This window comes from Lepus europaeus, chromosome 11 (genome assembly GCF_033115175.1).
Source record: "Lepus europaeus isolate LE1 chromosome 11, mLepTim1.pri, whole genome shotgun sequence".
Lineage (NCBI taxonomy): Eukaryota > Metazoa > Chordata > Mammalia > Lagomorpha > Leporidae > Lepus > Lepus europaeus.
In genome coordinates, this window is record NC_084837.1 from 54,898,518 (window position 1) to 54,916,342 (window position 17,825).

General features: G+C 41.9%; 1 protein-coding gene across 5 annotated transcripts in view; it reads left to right on the top strand.

Moving 5' to 3' along the window:
* SLC12A6 (solute carrier family 12 member 6) overlaps positions 1 to 17,825 on the top strand; it is a 122,462-nt gene that overhangs the window by 55,475 nt on the left and 49,162 nt on the right. For 3 of the 5 annotated variants that reach the window (XM_062205560.1, XM_062205562.1, XM_062205564.1), the window contains one exon: positions 9,902 to 9,946. The exons of the other annotated variants lie outside the window; for them this stretch is intronic. In XM_062205560.1, the coding sequence (XP_062061544.1) occupies positions 9,902 to 9,946 (45 nt within the window). The remainder of the gene's footprint in view (positions 1 to 9,901; positions 9,947 to 17,825) is intronic. 5 annotated transcript variants of the gene reach the window in all.

Below are 17,825 nucleotides of genomic sequence, written 5' to 3' on the forward strand. Positions count from 1 at the left end.
AGATGGTTAGTTTGACTTCCTCCTTCCCAATTTGTATCCCTTTGATTTCTTTTCCTTGCCCAATGGCTCTGTCTGAAATTTCCAGGGCTATATTGAATAGCAGTGATGAGAGTGGGCATCCTTGCCTGGTTCCAGATCTCAGTGGGAATGCTTCCAACTTTTCCTCACTCGACAGGACATTGGCTGTGGGTTTGTCCTAAATTGCCTTGACTGTGTTGAGGAATGTTCCTTCTGTACCCAGTTTGCTTAGAGTTTTCATCATGAAAGGGTGTTGTATTTTATCAGATGCTTTCTCTGCATTTGTTGAGGTAATCATATGGTTTTTGTTCTTCAATTTGTATCACATTGATTGTAGTTGCAAATGTTGAACTTTCCCTGCATACCTGGGATAAATCCCAGTTGGTCCAGTTGAATGGGCTTTCTGATGTGCTGTTGGATTGGATTGGCTGATATTTTGTTGAAGATTTTTGCGTCTATGTTCATCAGGGAAATTGGTCTCTTTCTCTTTTTCAGGTTTTGGAATCTTTTTCAGGTTTAGGAATTAAGGTGATGCTGGCTTTTTAGAAGGAGTTTGGGAGGATTCCCTCCCTTTCAGTTTTTTTTAATAGCTTGAGAAGAATTGGAGTTAGTTCTTCTTTCAGTGGTAGAATTCAGCAGTGAAGCCATCCAGTCCTGGGCTTTTCTTGCTGGAAGAGTCTTTATTAGTGATTCAGTTTCTGTCTTAGTTTTTAGTCTATTTAGGTTTTCTATATCTTCATGGCCCAGTTAAGGTATGTTGTCTAGGAATGTATAATGTATGCATTTCTTCTAGGTTTCCCGATTTGTTGGCATACAGCTCTTTGTAGTAATTTCTGATGATTCTTTTTATTTCTGTGATGTCTGTTGTTGCATTTCCTTTTTAATCTCTAATTTTATTGATTTGGGTCTTCTCCCTCTTTTTTTTGTTAGTTGGGCCATTGTTGTGTTAATTTTGTTGATTTTTTTTCAAGAATCCAACTTTTCATTTCACTGATGTTTTGTATTTTTTTATTTCAGTTTTTTAATTTCCTCTTTAATTTTAATGATTTCTTTTCTCCTACTAGTTTTGGGTTTGGTTTGCTGTTGTTTTTCTAGGTCCTTGAGATGCATTGATAACTCATTTATTTGGTGCCTTTCTAATTTCTTGATGGAGGCACCAATAGCTATAAACTTTCCTCTTAACTTTGTTTTTGCTGTATTCCTTAAGTTTTGATATGTTATGTTGTCATCTTCATTCATTTCCAAAAATTTTTTGATTTCTCTCTTGATTTCTTCAGTGTCCCACTGCTGCTTGGGCTGCTACAGTCTGGTCTCACCTCACCCCAGTGCTGTTGCTGAGGCTCTCGGCTGCTGAGGTCTTGAGTTGTGCATGTCCACGTAGATCCACTGTGTCCCTCTAATTTGTATGGAGTTCCCTCTGCTGTTTTCTCCCTAACTCTTCCCTGGTACTGCTCTCTCACTACTTATTTTTTAAACTATCTTCCCCTAGACTAGAGCAGTAAGCTCCCTCCCTATTCTGCCATCTCTTCCACTTCATTTCATTTGAAAGAAAGGAAAAGGGACAGATAGATCATTTGTTGGTTCATTCACCAAATGCCCACAATAGCAGGGTTGGCCCAAGGTGAAGCCATGGGATCCCAGAACTCAATCCAGGTCTCTCATATGGGTGGCAAGGACCCAACTACTCAGTCATCATCTACTGCCGAGGTGCATTAACACGAAGTTGAATTCAGAAGCAGAAAGTAGTTTTGTTAAATGTCATTTTAAATACTATTTGGGCAACTCCCAGCACTCTGATGTGGGGTGAGTGTCTTATCCACTGTGCCAAATGCCCACACCAGTATATCTTTTTAAAAGTTTTTAATAAATATTTATGTATTTGAAAGGCAGAGTGATGGGGGCTTGGAAGAGGGGAGAGGAGATGAAGGAAGGAGGAGAGAGGTTTTTCCATCTGGTTCACTCCACAAATGGCCACAACTACTGAGGCCTATCTAGGCCAAACCCAAGAGCCTGAAACTCCATCTTAGTCTCCCAAGTGGTGGCAGGACTCCAAGTACACGGGCCATCGTTCACAGATTTTCCAGGCACACTAGCAGTTAGCTGGATCACAAGCTGATCAGCTAGACTCAAACTGGCACTCTGATTTGGGATGTCAGTGTCAGAAGCAATGGCCTAACTTGTTGTACCCCAACACTAGCCCTCCCTCTTATGTCTCTTTAAAACAGTATTTTTTTTGAAGATTTATTTTTCTTTAATTTATTTGAAAGGCAATGTTACAGAGAGAGGAGGAGTGAGAGAGAGAGATTTTCCATCCACTAGTTCACTCCCCAAATGGCCACAAGGTTGGGGGCTTGGCCAGGCCAAACTAGGAGCCCAGAGATTCCTTTGGGTCTCCCACTTGGGTGCAGGGACCCAAGCATTTGGCCCATCCTCCACTACTTTCCTAGGCCATTAGCAGGGAGCTGGATTGGAAGTGGAGCAGCTGGGTCTTGAACTGGTGCCCATATGGGATGCTGGCATTGCAGGCGGAGGCTTAACCTGCTACACCACAACACTGGCCCCCAACAGTGTTCTTATTCTATTAAAATGTAAGATAATTATTTTTTATTCCCATTTATGGGGTAGACTAGAACCATAAAGAAGTAATGTTTTGGGGCTGGTGCTGTGGCGTAGCAGGTAGGCTGTCCCTTGCAGTGACAGCATACTATATGGGTGCTGGTTTGAGTCTTAGCTGCTCTACTTCTGATCCAGCTCTCTGCTATGGCCTGGGAAAGCAGTAAAAGATGGCCCAAGTCCTTGGGCCACTGCATCCACATGGGAGAACCGAAAAAAGTTCCTGGCTCCTGGCTTTGGATTGGCCCGGCTCCGGCCATTGCGGCCATTTGGGGAATGAACCAGCAGATGGAAGATCGATCTCTCTCTACCTGTGCCTCTCTGTAACTCTACCTTTCAAATAAAAGAATAAATAAACCTTAAAAAAAGTAATTTTATTGACTTTTTGCATGTACTGGTTTACATTTTCATCTTACTGCTTAATTAGTTTGCCAGAAATTGCCTGTGGTTAGTTTAAGATTGATTGATTGATTTATATTCATTTGATTGGCAGAGCAGCAGAGAGGGAGGGAGAGACAGGTCTTCTATCTGCTGACTTATTCCCAAATTGCCACAACAGCTGGGTCTGGGCCAGACTAATGCCAGGAACCAGGAACTCCATTCTGGTGTCCTTCGTAAGTAGGAGGGACCCAGGTACTTGGGCCATCTTCTGCCGTCTTCCCAGGTGCATTAGCAAGGAAGTGGATGGGAAGTAGAGTATCTGGCACTCAAAGCAGCACTCTGATAATGGGATACCAGCATAGCAAGAGGCAGGTTAACCCACTGTACTGCAATGCCAGCACTGCCCCAACCCCCGCTGTTTTTCAAATATCCATTTATTTAAACTGATTAATATGTGAGTTTTCTAGTTCTATTTAGTTTTATTGCAGTAAATTCAGAATCTGTTACATAAAGAGAGTAGGCTTTTCAGAGGCGGGATCCAACAGATATGAATGTCAGATTACTGTAATTGTCTTTTGTACTATCTTTAATCATCTTTGCCTAATTCTGAGTCAAAATGATTTCTTTTGATGATGCTTTGGGTTTTTTAAAGTTGGAGTCTAGAAAATACAAAATTTGTTAAATTAAGACTAGTGACTTTGGGGGCAGGTGTTATGTTGCAGTGGGTTAAGCCTCTGCTTGGGATGCCTGCCCCCTTCTATCAGAATGCCAGGGTTCCAGTGGCTACTACATTTCTGATCCTCGGCTGATGCATCCTTGCAGGCAGCAGGTCATGGCTCAAGGGCTTGGGCCCCTGCCACCCATGTTGGGGTCCTGTATGGAGTTCCTGGCTCCTGGCTTGAGCTTAGCCAGCCCTGGCTTTTGCAGGCATTTGGGGAGTAAACCAGTGTGAGAGAACCATCGATTTTCTCTCTCTGTCTCTGTCTCTCTCTGTGTATGTGTGTGTGTGTGTCTCCCTCTGTCACTCTGCCTCTCAACTAGATGAAAATAATTTTTAAAGGTTTATGTATTTATTTGAAAGGCAGAGATAGAGAGAGAAAAAGAGATCTACTCATTCCTTCACTCCCCAAATGGCCGAAATGGCCAGGGCTAGGCTGGGCAAAAACCAGGAGTAAGGAGCTTCTTTCAGGTCTCCCAAGTGGGTGCAGGGGCCCAATGATTCGGGCTGTCCTCCATTGCTTTCCCAGGTGCAAAAGCGGGCAGCTAGATCAGAAGTGGAGTAGCCAGAACTTGAGCGGGTATCTATATGAGATACTAGCACTACAAGCGGAGGCTTAACCTGTTATACCACAGCGCCAGCCCCATTTTTTTTTTTTAAACTTTAACAAAATAAAAAGGGGACCAGTGACTTCATGTGTTTGGGATCCTGAAATGGATGTCTAGATAATACAGCCAATAGCATAATAATCTAATGGTCTTGATGTTAAAAGCTTTTTGTTTTATTATTTCCTTGGTCATGCCTACTTCTTTATCTAAAGACTTAGGCAAAACTTTCTATTATTCACTACCTAATGGGATTAATGATTCTTTCTTTAATCCAGATCTTTTACACTGAGTTTCTGCTACAAAGATACAAGCTAACCTTTACTTGTTTTACATTGTCTAGGTGCATGGTAGATTAAATAACTCTGAAAGGAAATTTGGAAAAAACAGTCATGGATAATCTAAGGAGATAAAAATCTTTAGAAAAACTTTACAGAGACAGTTTTGAAAGGGAGTACCACCCACAATCATCTTCCTAGCTCTATCATTTACCCAGGATAAATTAAATATATTGAGCAAGTGCCTACTTGTAAAAGCACTACTGTTACAAGTAGATATTTTCTGTTCATTTTATGATTGCGCCTATCAATTGTTAAAAGGTATTTTTTTGTTCTTACTTTTCTATTTGGACCACCATTTTGACTTGTAGCTCAAGGTTTTTATTATAAGCTTGTTACATTATAACCTTGGATTAGCTTAATTCATGAAGGCCAGTGAAGATAAAAATAGTAAGGTAGGGGCAGGCATTTAGCCTAGTGGTTAACACACCAGTTAGGAAGCCCATGTTTCACATCAGAGTGCCTATGTTGGATGCCTGGCTTCAGCTCCTGATTCCAGCTTCCTGCTGATACAGATTCTGGGAGACAGTGGTGATGACTCAAATAATTGGGGTTCTTACCACCCACGTGGGAGACCTGGATGGAGTTCCTGAACCCAGCTTGAACTCCAGCTAAGGACTGTTGGGGACCCACTTTGGGAGTGAACCAATGGATACCTGCTCTCTCTGTATGTCTGTATCCATGCCTTTCAAACAACATTTAAACAAGAATTTTTTAAAAATAGTTTATTAGCATATGGTTCCTATTACAGAAAGTAATTTTGTTAAAATAAATGTCATTTTAAGTCGGGTAACTCCCAGTCTTGGGCAAACTTGGGTGTGCCCTCACCAATGACATAGGCAACAAAAACGTTAAACAGTAGAGTTCAGATAAAGGCAGTAGGTATCCAGACATATCTCAGATATGCTGACTACACGTTTGGATTGCAAACCAATAAACTCCCTTCAACTTCAATCTGCTTACCAACTGTGATTGCTACAAGTATTGCTGGTTTCATTATCGTGGGTTCATGGGTCTGTTCACTCTCCAATTTACACATATTTTAGTTCTAACATATATTAGTGAAGCATTTGCAGGTTCTTAGAGGTTATTTAAATTACCAAATAGGTATTAAGTAAGCAATACCTTTTAATTTTTTTAAGAATGTTTACTGATTTTAGAAACAGATTTAGAGTTCTCAGCTGCTGCTTCACTCCCCAAATGCCCAGACAGGTGGGACTGGGCTGAGTCCAAAGACTAGAACTAACTCTTCAGGTCTCCCATATGGGTTGCAGGAACCCAGTAACTTCCCTTCTCACCACTGCCTTCCCACGGTCTGCCTTAGCAGGAAACTAGAGTCAGGAGTAGAGGCAGGTGTCCAACCCAAGCACTCCAGTATGACACATCTACATCTTAACTGCCAGGCCAAATGCCTGCCCCTAATCCTTTAATTATAATAAATGAAAAACAAAAATTTAAGTTGTATTTGTAGGGAACTACACAAATGCCTTGTTTCTATTTGTCTCAAGGATAGGAGGGTGTTCAAAGGAAGAGTGTTGGCTGACCAGAGAATGGGTGTATATCATGGATGCACAACTTAGAAGGCAAGGAATTATACAGTATAGGAAGAAAAAGTATATATTTTCCTCCCTAAAACCATACCTAACCTACCTGAGTTTTCTGAGAAGTTTTTCTGTTTCTGACATAGGACAAATTCCATAGCAATCCCAAATAACTCATTTTAGATTTTCTCAAAATTTAGATTATATATGAATAGAGGTTCTTAAGATTGTATCTCTGGGGGCTGGTGTTGTGGAGTAGTGCGTAAGGATACCACCCGCAATACTGGCATCCCATGTGAGTGCCAGTTCAAGTCCCAGCTGCTCCACTTCCAATCCCACTCCCCACTAATGTGTTTGGGAAAGCAACAGAGGATGGCCTAAGTGCTTGAGCCCCTACAACCCACATAGGAGACCTGAAAGACCAGGCTTCAGCCTGGCCCAGCCCTGGTCATTGTGACCATTTAGGTAGTGAACCAATGGATGGAAGATATCTCTGTCCCTCTTTAACTCTGCCTTTCAAATAAATTAATTTTTAAAAAAGACTATCTCTGGCCTTTTTCTTTTGGCATTAGCATGATGTGTCTTTGGCCAGTAATTAACCCAAGTATTAATTTTCTCAAGTATAAATATTTAAGGTGATATCTTCAACTTTTTATGGCTCAGCACACTTGAGAGATATAAGGCATTCCCGTTAGTGATAGTATTTGCAATCCGCATCTTTTTTTTTTTTTTTAAAGATTTATTTATTTATTTGAAAGTAAGAGTTACACAGAGAGGAGAGGCAGAGGGAGAGAGAGAGAGAGTCTTCTATCCTATGGTTCACTCCCCAAATGGCCGCAATAGCCAGAGCTGTGCCAGTCCGAAGCCAGGAGCCAAGATCTTCTTCCTGGTCTCCCATGTGGGTGCAGGGGCCTAAGGACTTGAGCCACCACCTACTGCTTTCCCAGGCCATAGCAGAGAGCTGCATCAGAAGTGGAGCAGCCAGGTCTCGAACCAGCATCCTTATGGGATGCCTGCAAGGGCATTAACTCACTGCGCCACAGCACCAGTCCCTAGCAAGCACCAGCCCCTAGCAATCTGAATCTTAAAATAAAGATGCTAGCTTAATTTAGGGAGGAAAAAGAGGTAAGGTGATAACCCCTCTCTCATCCTTAGGGTCACAAGCGTAGGTCTGGTGATAACCAGGATTCCTCCAGTTCTTAAATTCTGTGATTCTTTCCTGCTGTTTTCCAGGCCACCTACACACCTGCTTCCTTGTAGTAATAGAGCCCCAATTTTGCCCCTGCATATGGAGGAGGAGGGAAGGGAGAAAGGAAAGGAGACACACGGATCTAATAGCTTAATTTAGAATTATTGTTCATACTTTGTCTTATGCACAGGAACAACCACTGTTCTTTATTTAGATGGGAAATCATTTAAGCTTGACGTAGAAGTTAGGAATTTACTTGCTGGTATGTTGGGAAAAATATCATAGAATTTGGAATTTCTCTTTTTCAAAGCCAAATGGAGAAAGAAAATTATCTGAAAACATTAAAATGTTAACGTAGCATGAAAAACATTAGTTGTGGAAATCGAGTTTCTACCTTATTTCCTCCTTGGTTAGAATATGTTGACTATATTGGAGCCAGCACTCTGGTACTGCTGGTTAAGCCACTGTCTGCAGTGCTGGCTTCCCATATGGGTGCTGATTCTAGTCCCAGCTGCTCTGCTTCTGATCCAGCTCCCTGCTATGGCCTGGGAAAGCAGCCAAAGATGGCTCAAGTCGTTGGGCCCCTGCACCCATGTGGGAGACCAGGAAGAAGCTCTTTGCTCCTGGCTTCTGCCTGGCCTAGCCCTTGGCCATTGCGGCCATTTGTGGAGTGAACCAGTGGTTGGAAGATAACCTCTCTTTTTCTCTCTCATTCTCTTTTCTCTTTCTGTAACTTTCCCTTTCAAATAAATGATAAATCTTTTTTTTAAAATGTAGAATATATTATCAGATACTGGAATTTGTTAAACTTTCTGATTTTTATTTTCTGTGTGGGACACATAATTTAAAGTGTCAGACTTAAATTATATATAAAACATGGGCAATGGAAAAATATTTGAATTTTGTCTAAAAGAGAAATAATGTGATGTAAAAATATTTGGGGGCAGGTGTTTGATGCAGTGGTTAAGACATCTGCATCCTGTATCTGAGTGTGAGGTTTCTAGTCCTGGCTCCACTCGAAATTCAGCTTCCTGCAGATGTGTACCCAGCAAGGCAGCCCGTGATGGCCCAGGTAGTTGGGTCCCTGCTGCTCATGTAGGACACCTGGATTGATTTCCTAGCTGCTGACCCAGCTCTAGCTATCACGGGCATTTGAGGAGTAAACCGGCAGATGGGAGACTAATCTCTCTCTGCCTTTCAAATAAATAAAAATTTAAATTTTATATTTATTGTTGAATAATTCACAGTACTTTATAGTATATCGCTTGTATTATAACTGGAGAAAATATTACATTTCAATTAGAAGTTAGTTAAAATAAAGATGTAATCCCCTCCCCATTGTTCATAGACGCCCTGACCTAAAGGTTTTATTTCCTCAGATATGTTGAAGGAAGGCAGACATAATCTACTTCTCAAGAGATTTAATCTTCCAGGGAAGTGGAGCTCGGGATCTTTTCCATATTTAGCCCTTAATGCTTTTCAAGCCTTTAAAATAAACAAGCGGCTGATTGTTAAGGAGTGATTGTCAGTATCTGTTGCATTAGGAACTTGGCTTATTGCCACTAATTTCATTTCAGATGACTAAAGAAATAGGTATTTATAAAAGCAGTTCGATCGTTTTATTTGGAAATTAAATCAGAACTTAGCTGCCGGTAGTAATGGCTGCTTTATTCATGTCTTGACTTTGAGCTGCTATTGCCATATATGCGTTTGTCATTAAAGAAGAAAATGTAACTTAAGTTATAAGCCCTGGGTTATCCTTCTACTTTATGGAACTATTGCTTCGTCAAACTAGTGTGATAACTGAATTATTGTGGCTAAAAAATATATGTATAAATAAGACATAAAATTTGCCATTTTAATCATTTGTAAGTTTGTAACTTGGTGGCAGGCATTACCACTGTTTTTCCATCACCCCAAACCACAACTCGGTGCACATCAAGCAATAGCATCTGTTATCCCATTCAACCTAGCCTGTGGGAACCTCTAATTTACTTTGTCTCCATTAAGTTGCCCTCTCTTGAGATTTCATATAAATAGAATTATACAATATCTCTCTTTTTGTGTCTGGTGTCTGGCTTATTTCTCTTAAGTCCATGAGACTCATCCATGGTGTAGCATGTATCAGAATTTCACTCTTTTGACAGCTGAATGGCATTCCATTATATGCATATGCCACTTTCTGTTTATTCATCCATCTGTTGTTGTGAATAATGCTGCTATAAACTTGTACAAGCATCCGAGGCTTCATTTTCATTTCTTTTCAGTATATACCTAGGAGTTGAATTATTGGGTCATATAGAAATTCAGTGTCTAATTTTTTGAGGAAAATGATAGGTTTTTTGTTTGTTACATAAAAGTCCATTCTGTTTATTATCCTTTCATTAATGTTTCATAAGTTTTTTTTTAATTTTTGCTTCTTTTGTTGGTAATTTTTAAGAAATTATTTGTTTTGATCATTCATTTTTTTCTTTTCTTTTCAATTGTTTGTTTTTCAGACCTGAGTCAGAACTCCATCACAGGGGAACACAGCCAACTGTTAGGTATAGTATTACGCTGGGATCGACTCTCTCTAAAGTCATCCCTCACCTGTTGATACTACCAGGCATTATATTCCTGTTTAATTCTATTTTCTGCCCCTTCCTTTTCTGCTTCTCCCATGCTGCTATTCCCTTTACTTTTATTCTGCTATTCCTAAGTTTTAGAAAACTACTTCTGTGATTGCTAAGACTAAGTTTAGTTACATTAAAAAATAATTTTACATAGTCTGTGGTTTATAAAAATCTCAGAATAAGAACCTCTTTTTCCAGGATGGTTTTGGAAAAAAAAAAAAAAAAACAAAACTCTGTAATGGGCTTTGCAGCTGCTTTTCTCTTATTACTTTTCTTGATGTTTTGATCACCTTCATATTAATTGCGGAAACAGCATGGCCTTAAGCAACCCATTGAAACTGGTGTTGTGATTCCTTGTCTGTGAAACAAGTTATGAAAGTGAATTCATTTCCTCTAGGTATCACTTAATTAAATTATAATAAGCTTATAACTTGGCAAGAATTTCTCAAGATCTCAGAACTGATAAATTTCCAAAAACATAAAAATAAAACATATTCTGGTGAGAAAATCAGACAGTACAAAAGGTAAAAAGAGTGTTTGTTTTAGCAGCACTGATACTAAAATTGGGTTGATAGGGAGATTAGTGTGGCCTCTCCACAAGGATGACACACAAACTTGAAGCATTCCATACTTTGCTTTCCTTTTCTTAAGTTCATAGGTAGGGAGAGACTGGTAAACAAAGGGACTTACCCAATTGAGGACCCTTCAGCTTCAAGCCCCATCTCCTCCTCATCTTAAAAAAGAAAGAAAAATAGAAATAAAAGTTTTTGAAATATCTCCTCTCCCACTACTGTATATAACTATTGTTTTTCCATTTTGTGCCCATGGGGTTATACTGTATAGATCTGCCATGTTTTACAGGTATTTTTTTACAACATTTTATCTGGGATATCTCATTAGTATCTAAATGATGGTGGAATAGTATTCCTTTGTGCCCTAGCCTATAATTTTTTTTTAGATCTGTTTTATTTATTTGAAAAGCAGAGTGACAGAAAAGGAGAAACAAAGAAAGAGATCTTGCATCCACATGTTCACTCCCCAAATGGCCACAATAGCCAAGACTCCGATGTGGCATGTAGGTGTTATAAGTGGTGGCTTAATCCATTGCACCACGATCGACCTACACTATCATTTAACTTGGGGAGTTACCCTACTCATGAGAGTTTTAGGTTATTTCCAGGGATGTTACTATTGCACATGTTGCAACATGAGTGCCTTGTACTTACATTCTCATGGCCAGAGTATTTATAGGGTAAATTCCTTTCTCAAAGGGTATATAAATTTCAAAAAAAAAAAAAAAATCAGTTTAAGCTGTACCCACCTAAAAGGGGTATGGAGGAATGCTTGGCACCCTTGTCATCCAAAGTAAGTATTACCAATCTGGTTTTTTTATGCATATATAAAGGGAACAAGTTTCATGTATTTCATATACACAGTTTTAAGAACATAATAATACTTTTCATCCTACCCTCCATCTTTGCTACCACTGTCCTTCCCCCTCCCCCATCTTTTCTTATTTTTCTTTTAATTTTTGCAGTGACATACTTTCAGTTTACTTTATAATCACATCTGAGTCCTACATTAAATAAAGAATTCAACAAGTAGTAAGTAGAAAAAACATTGTTCCTCAGGAGTATACACAAGGACTATAAACAATAATCAAATTGCATAAATCATTTTAATTATATTTTATACTCTATGTATTACTGCAAATCAGATAAAATATGATATTTGTCTTTTTGGGACTGGCTTTTTTCACTAAGCATAATGGTCTCCAATTCCATCCATTTGGTTACGAAAATATTTCATTGTTTTATATGGCTGAGTAATATTCTAATGTCTTTATCTGGTCATCAGTTGATAGACATATAGGTTGATTCCATATCTTAGCTATTGTAGGTTTAGCTTCTGTAAACATAGGGGTACAGATAACTCTCTCATATACAGATTTTATTTCCTTTTGGTAAATTCCCAGAAGTGGGATGGCTGGGTCATATTTTGAACCATCCCTGCATACCAGTGATAAATCCCACTTCGCCTGGGTGAATGATCTTTCTGATGTTATTGGATTTGATTAGCTAATATTTTGTTGAATTTCTGCATCTGTGTTCATCAGGGATATTAGTCTATAGATCTCTTTCGCTGTTGTATTTTTTTGTGATTTTCAAATTAAGATGATACTGGCCTTATAAAAGGAAGATTTGGGGAGATTCATCCCTTTCAGTTGTTTTGAACAGTTTAAGAAGAATTGGGATTGGGGCTGGCACTGTGGCGTGCTAGACTAAGCCTCCACCTGTAGTACCAGCATGCCATATGGGTGCCGGTTCAAGTCCCGGTGCTCCTCTTCATATCCAGTTCCCTGCTATGGCCTGAAAAGCAGTGGAAGATGGCCCAGGTGCTTGGGCCCCTGTACCCATGTGGGAGTCCCGGAAGAAGCTCCTGGCTCCTGGCTTCAGATTGGCTCAGCTCTGGCCATCGCAGCCATTGGGCAGTGAACCAGTGGATGGAAAACCTTTCTTTCTATCTTTCCTTTTCTCTGTCTGTAACTCTGCCTCTCAAATAATAATAAAAAAAATTTTAAAAAAGAAAGAGAATTGGGATTAGTCTTAAATGGTAGAATTCAGCAGTGAAATTGTCCAATCCTAAGCTTTTCTTTGTGGGGAGGGTTTTTGTTTTTGTTTATTTTTTAAAAAAGTTTTTGCCAGGCAAAGTTAGACAGTGAGAGAGAGAGACAGAGAGAGTTATAGACAGTGAGAGAGACAGAGAGAGGCCGGCGCTGAGGCTCACTAGGCTAATCCTCCACCTGCGGCGCCGGAACACCAGGTTCTAGTACTGGTCAAGGTGCCAGATTCTGTCCCAGTTGCCCCTCTTCCAGGCCAGCTCTCTGCTGTGGCCTGGGAGTGCAGTGGAGGATGGCCCAAGTGCTTGGGTCCCTGCCACCCGCATGGGAGACCAGAAGGAAGCACCTGGCTCCTGGCTTCGGATCAGTGTGGTGCGCCGGCCATAGCGCAGCGGCCATTGGAGGGTGAACCAATGGCAAAAGGAAGACCTTTGTCTCTCTCACTGTCCACTGTGCCTGTCAAAAAAATAAAAAGAGACAGAGAGAAAGGTCTTCCTTCTGTTGGTTCACCCCTCAATGGCCGCTACGGCCGGCACTTGGCCGATCCAAAGCCAGGAGCCTGCTACTTCCTCCCGGTCTCCCATGCGGGTGCAGGGACCCAAGCACTTGTGCCATCCTCCTCTGCCCTCCCGGGCCACAGCAGAGAGCTGGACTGGAAGAAGAGCAACTGGGACTAGAATCCGGGGTGCTGGCGCCATAGGCAGAGGATTAGCCAAGTGAGCTACAGAGCCAGCCAGGGAAGGTTTTTATTACTGATTCAGTCTCCATCTTGGTTATTGGTCTATTTAGGTTTTCTGTGTCTCTTTGCTTCAATTTTGGTAAATTGCATGTGCCCAAGAATCTATCCATTTCTTCTAAATTTTCCAATTCTTTTGGCATATAGCTATTCCTGATGATTCTTTTGATTCTGTGGTATCCATTGTAACATCACCTTTTTCATCTCTGATTTTATTAATTTGGGTCTTCTTCCTTTTGGGGGGTGGTGCTGAGCCAATGGTTTATCAATTTTATTTTATTTTTTTCAATAGCTCTCATTTCACTGATCTTTTGTATCCTATTTGAAAAATCTTATTTGAATGGCAGAGTTACAGAGGGACGGACAGAAAGAGAGATCTTCCATCTGCTGGTTCACTCTCCAAACAGCTACAACAGCTGGCTCTGGGCCAGGCCAAAGCCAGGATCCAGGAGCTTCATCCATGTCTTCCACAGTGTGCAGGGGCCCAAGCATTTGGGCCATCTTCTGCTGCTTTCCCAATTGCATTTGCAGGGATCTGGATCAGAAATGGAGCAGCCAGTACTTGAACTGGCATCCATATGGGATGCTGGCATTGCAGGTGGCTGCTTAATCCGTTATGCCACAATGCCAGACCCCTTAGTATCATTTTTTTAAATTTCAATTTTGTTTATTTCTTTTCTGATTTTTCTTCATTTCCTCCTATTAATTTTGGACTTGGTTTGTTCTTATTTTTCTAGATCCTTGAGATGCATTATTAGATCATTTATTTGATGCCTGTCCAATTTCTTGATGTAGGCACTGGTTGCTATAAACTTTGCTCTTAACACTGTTTTTGTTTTTGATATGTTGTGTTGTCATCTTCATTCATTTTTAGGAATTTTTTTATTTCCCTTTTGATTTCTTCTATGACCCATTGTTTATACAGAAGCGTGTCATTCAATCTCCATGTGTTTGTGTATTTTCCTGAGTTTCATAAGTTGTTAATTTCCAGTTTCATTCCATTGTTGTCAGAAGAGATACATGGTATGATTTCTCTGCTTTTCTTTTCTTTTTTCAATTTGTAGAGACTTATATTATGGCTTAGCATGTGGCCTATCCTAGAGAAAGTTACCATGCACTTAAAAAAAGAATGTATTCTGCTGCTATTGGAGGAAATGTCCTGCAGGTATCAATTAGATCCATTTGGTCAGTAGTGTAAAATAGCTCTATCCCTTCTTTGCTGTTTTTGTTGTCTAGTTGATCTATCCATTGATGAAAGTGGGGTGTTGAAGCCCCCCATTGTTATTGTATTGGAGCCTATGTCTCCCTTTATATCATTTACATTTGTTTTAAATTGCTGGGTGCCCTAACACTGGGTCCATATACATTTACTGTGTCACATCTTCCTGTTGAATTGATCCCTTAATCATCACGTAATGTCCTTCATTGTCTATTTTAACGATTTTTTTAAAGATTTATTTATTTATTTGGAAGTCAGAGTTACACAGAGGAGAGGCAGAGAGAGAGACAGCATGCACGCAAGAGAGAAAGGTCTTCCGTCCGCTGGTTCACTCCCCAACTGGCTGCAACTGCCAGAGCTGCACCGATCCAAAGCCAGGAGCCAGGAGCCGCTTCTGGGTCTCCCACACGACACACGGGTGCAAGGGCCCAAGGACTTGGGCCATCTTCCACTGCTTTCCCAGGCCACAGCAGAGAGCTGGATTGGAAGTAGAGCAGCTGGGACTCGAACCAGTGCCCATATGGGATGCCGGCACTGCAGGCGGCGGCTTTACCTGCCACGTCACAGCATTGGCCCCTCTGAGCAATCTTATGATCATTCTTTTGATTTCCTTTTCAAGCAGCTCATCATTCTCTTCATCTTCATATTTTTTTTCTTTTTTGACAGGCAGAGTGGACAGTGAGAGAGAGAGAGAGACAGAGAGAAAGGTCTTCCTTTGCCGTTGGTTCACCCTCCAGTGGCCACCACGGCTGGCGCGCTGCAGCCAGCGCACCACGCTGATCCGAAGGCAGGAGCCAGGTGCTTCTTCTGGTCTCCCATGGGGTGCAGGGCCCAAGCTCTTGGGCCATCCTCCACTGCACTCCCAGGCCTTAGCAAAGGGCTGGCCTGGAAGAGGGGCAACCAGGACAGAATCCGGCGCCCCGACTGGGACTAGAACCTGGTGTGCCAGCGCCGCTAGGCGGAGGATTAGCCTCTTGAGCCACAGCGCCGACCTCATCTTCATATTTTAATATTAAAGTGTTGTGTTCCTTTTAGGGAATCATACTGTCTTCCTTGTTCTTGTTTTTTTATTTCTACATTCATAGAATGTGGGTTTCCGCCTGTGAGGACTTTGTTCTTTGAAATCTGCCTCTATAGCTTAGTGGAATGCCTGCTCTTTTAGTGGATATCCTGAAGTGTGTGCTGGGTGGGGCCAGGGCACTCAGGCTAGTGCTTAAAGGTGGGGCAGCTGCCAGAGGAACGCCCAAGTTGAGCATGGTAGATCTCAGTATTCTTATGACTGCGCTGGCTGGTGCGTTCATGGCCCCAGCCCCTCTCTGCCAAGGTTAACCAACTGCCCAGGGTAAGCCTGTAGTGCCTGTGCACCCCACCCACTCAGGCACACAAACTCCACAAAGGATCTATGCACTTAGCAGAACCCTCTGCAGTGATCCTCCCCAGCGCTCAGGGAACTCTGAGCCTTTGGAGCCAGACCCCATAATCGCTCAAAGACACTGCCACACCCTGCTCCCTACCACACAGTCACAGGAGTCCCACAGTCAGGGCGCTTGGTTCCTACAGTCTCAGGAAACAGGGTATCTGCTTTCTGCCTCACAAGCCTCCCTTCCATGGAGAGAGCCACCCCCTTCCCAGAGCCAGCTGCTAACTTGTCACAGGTTTATCAGTGCTCTGCCTCAGCCAGCTGAGTCCAACACCTTGGTGGGTTGAGGGGAGGGGAGCAACATTCCCTTGCTTCATGGACCTAAGTGGGTGCCAGACCAGACTCAAAGTTACTGGGGACTGCAGACTTATCCCTCTGATAAAAACCATCAGGGCCCACAGGCCACAGCAGCTTCCACTGGCCTTACCATGATGGCACTTCCTCTGTGATGGGAGTACAGGAAGAAAGCAGTGTGCTCTCCCTTCATGGGGTTAGGTAGGTGGCCAGACTCAAAGTCAGTATGGACCATGAGGTTTTCCCCCAGGTGATATTACCAGTGCTGGTGGGCTGCTACAGGCTCATCTCGCCTTGCTCAGGAAAGGTGGTGTCCCCCCCAGCCAGCAGCTGGAGAGTCTCCAGTGGCATCTCACCGATTGCTGCCTGGTTGCACTGTCCCCACTGCTCCATGGAGTCTGTCTCCAGTGCAAACTTCTCTCCAGCTCTTCGCTGGGAATGCGTTTCCTCCCCTGTTCTGGTATCTACAAGCTGCAGTCAGAATCAGCATGTCTTTTCCCTATTCAGTCATCTTGGATCCTGTCCTATCAGTGTTGTCAATCTTAAAACTTTTACTAATAAGTGAAACTTTCTTTTTTTTTTTTTAATTTTATTTTTATTTTTGACAGGCAGAGTGGACAGTGAGAGAGAGACAGAGAGAAAGGTCTTCCTTTTGCCGTTGGTTCACCCTCCAATGGCCGCCGCGGTAGTGCGCTGCGGCCGGCGCACCGCGCTGATCTGATGGCAGGAGCCAGGTGCTTCTCCTGGTCTCCCATGGGGTGCAGGGCCCAAGGACTTGGGCCATCCTCCACTGCACTCCCTGGCCACAGCAGAGAGCTGGCCTGGAAGAGGGGCAACCGGGACAGGATCGGTGCCCCGACCGGGACTAGAACCCAGTGTGCCGGCGCCGCAAGGTGGAGGATTAGCCTAGTGAGCCGCGGCGCCGGCTAATAAGTGAAACTTTCATCTTTAGTTCTCATTTATACTTCTTTAATTATGACATTTTGTGCTTTTTAACATATTACCAGTCATTTACTTGCATGAGTCTTTTGCTTTGTTCATTGCTGAATTCTTAGCTGCTTGAATATGTACAAAGCAAGTGTGAAAAAACACAAGCTATCAAAAACTTCAGAGTAGGGAAAGTACTTGGTGTGACTTGTTGGCTTGTAAAAGCTTCAGTGTGTTAGTTGAAGAAACTGAGATGTTGTTTTTTTTGCTTTCTATGTTAGAAACTTAGAAGATTCTTTGAATTGAGATCCTAACTCTCATTCCTTTGAATGAGTTTTTGTGCTAGACCAGTACCTGATACCCTCTGTACACAATAAATATTTCTTATGTAAATGGATTGGCATAAATATAGAAATCTGATCACCAAGGTCCTAGCTCTATGGGGTTGGGGCTGTCTCTGTTTTTATTGGCTAGTTTGTTTTATAGTGTTCAAAATTAGTTTTATGTGTGTAAAAATGTCATGTTTGTATCAGGAATGGCTAAGATTTCATTGAAAGATTCCGTCAGACCATGAAAAGCGCATCTTTTCCTCCA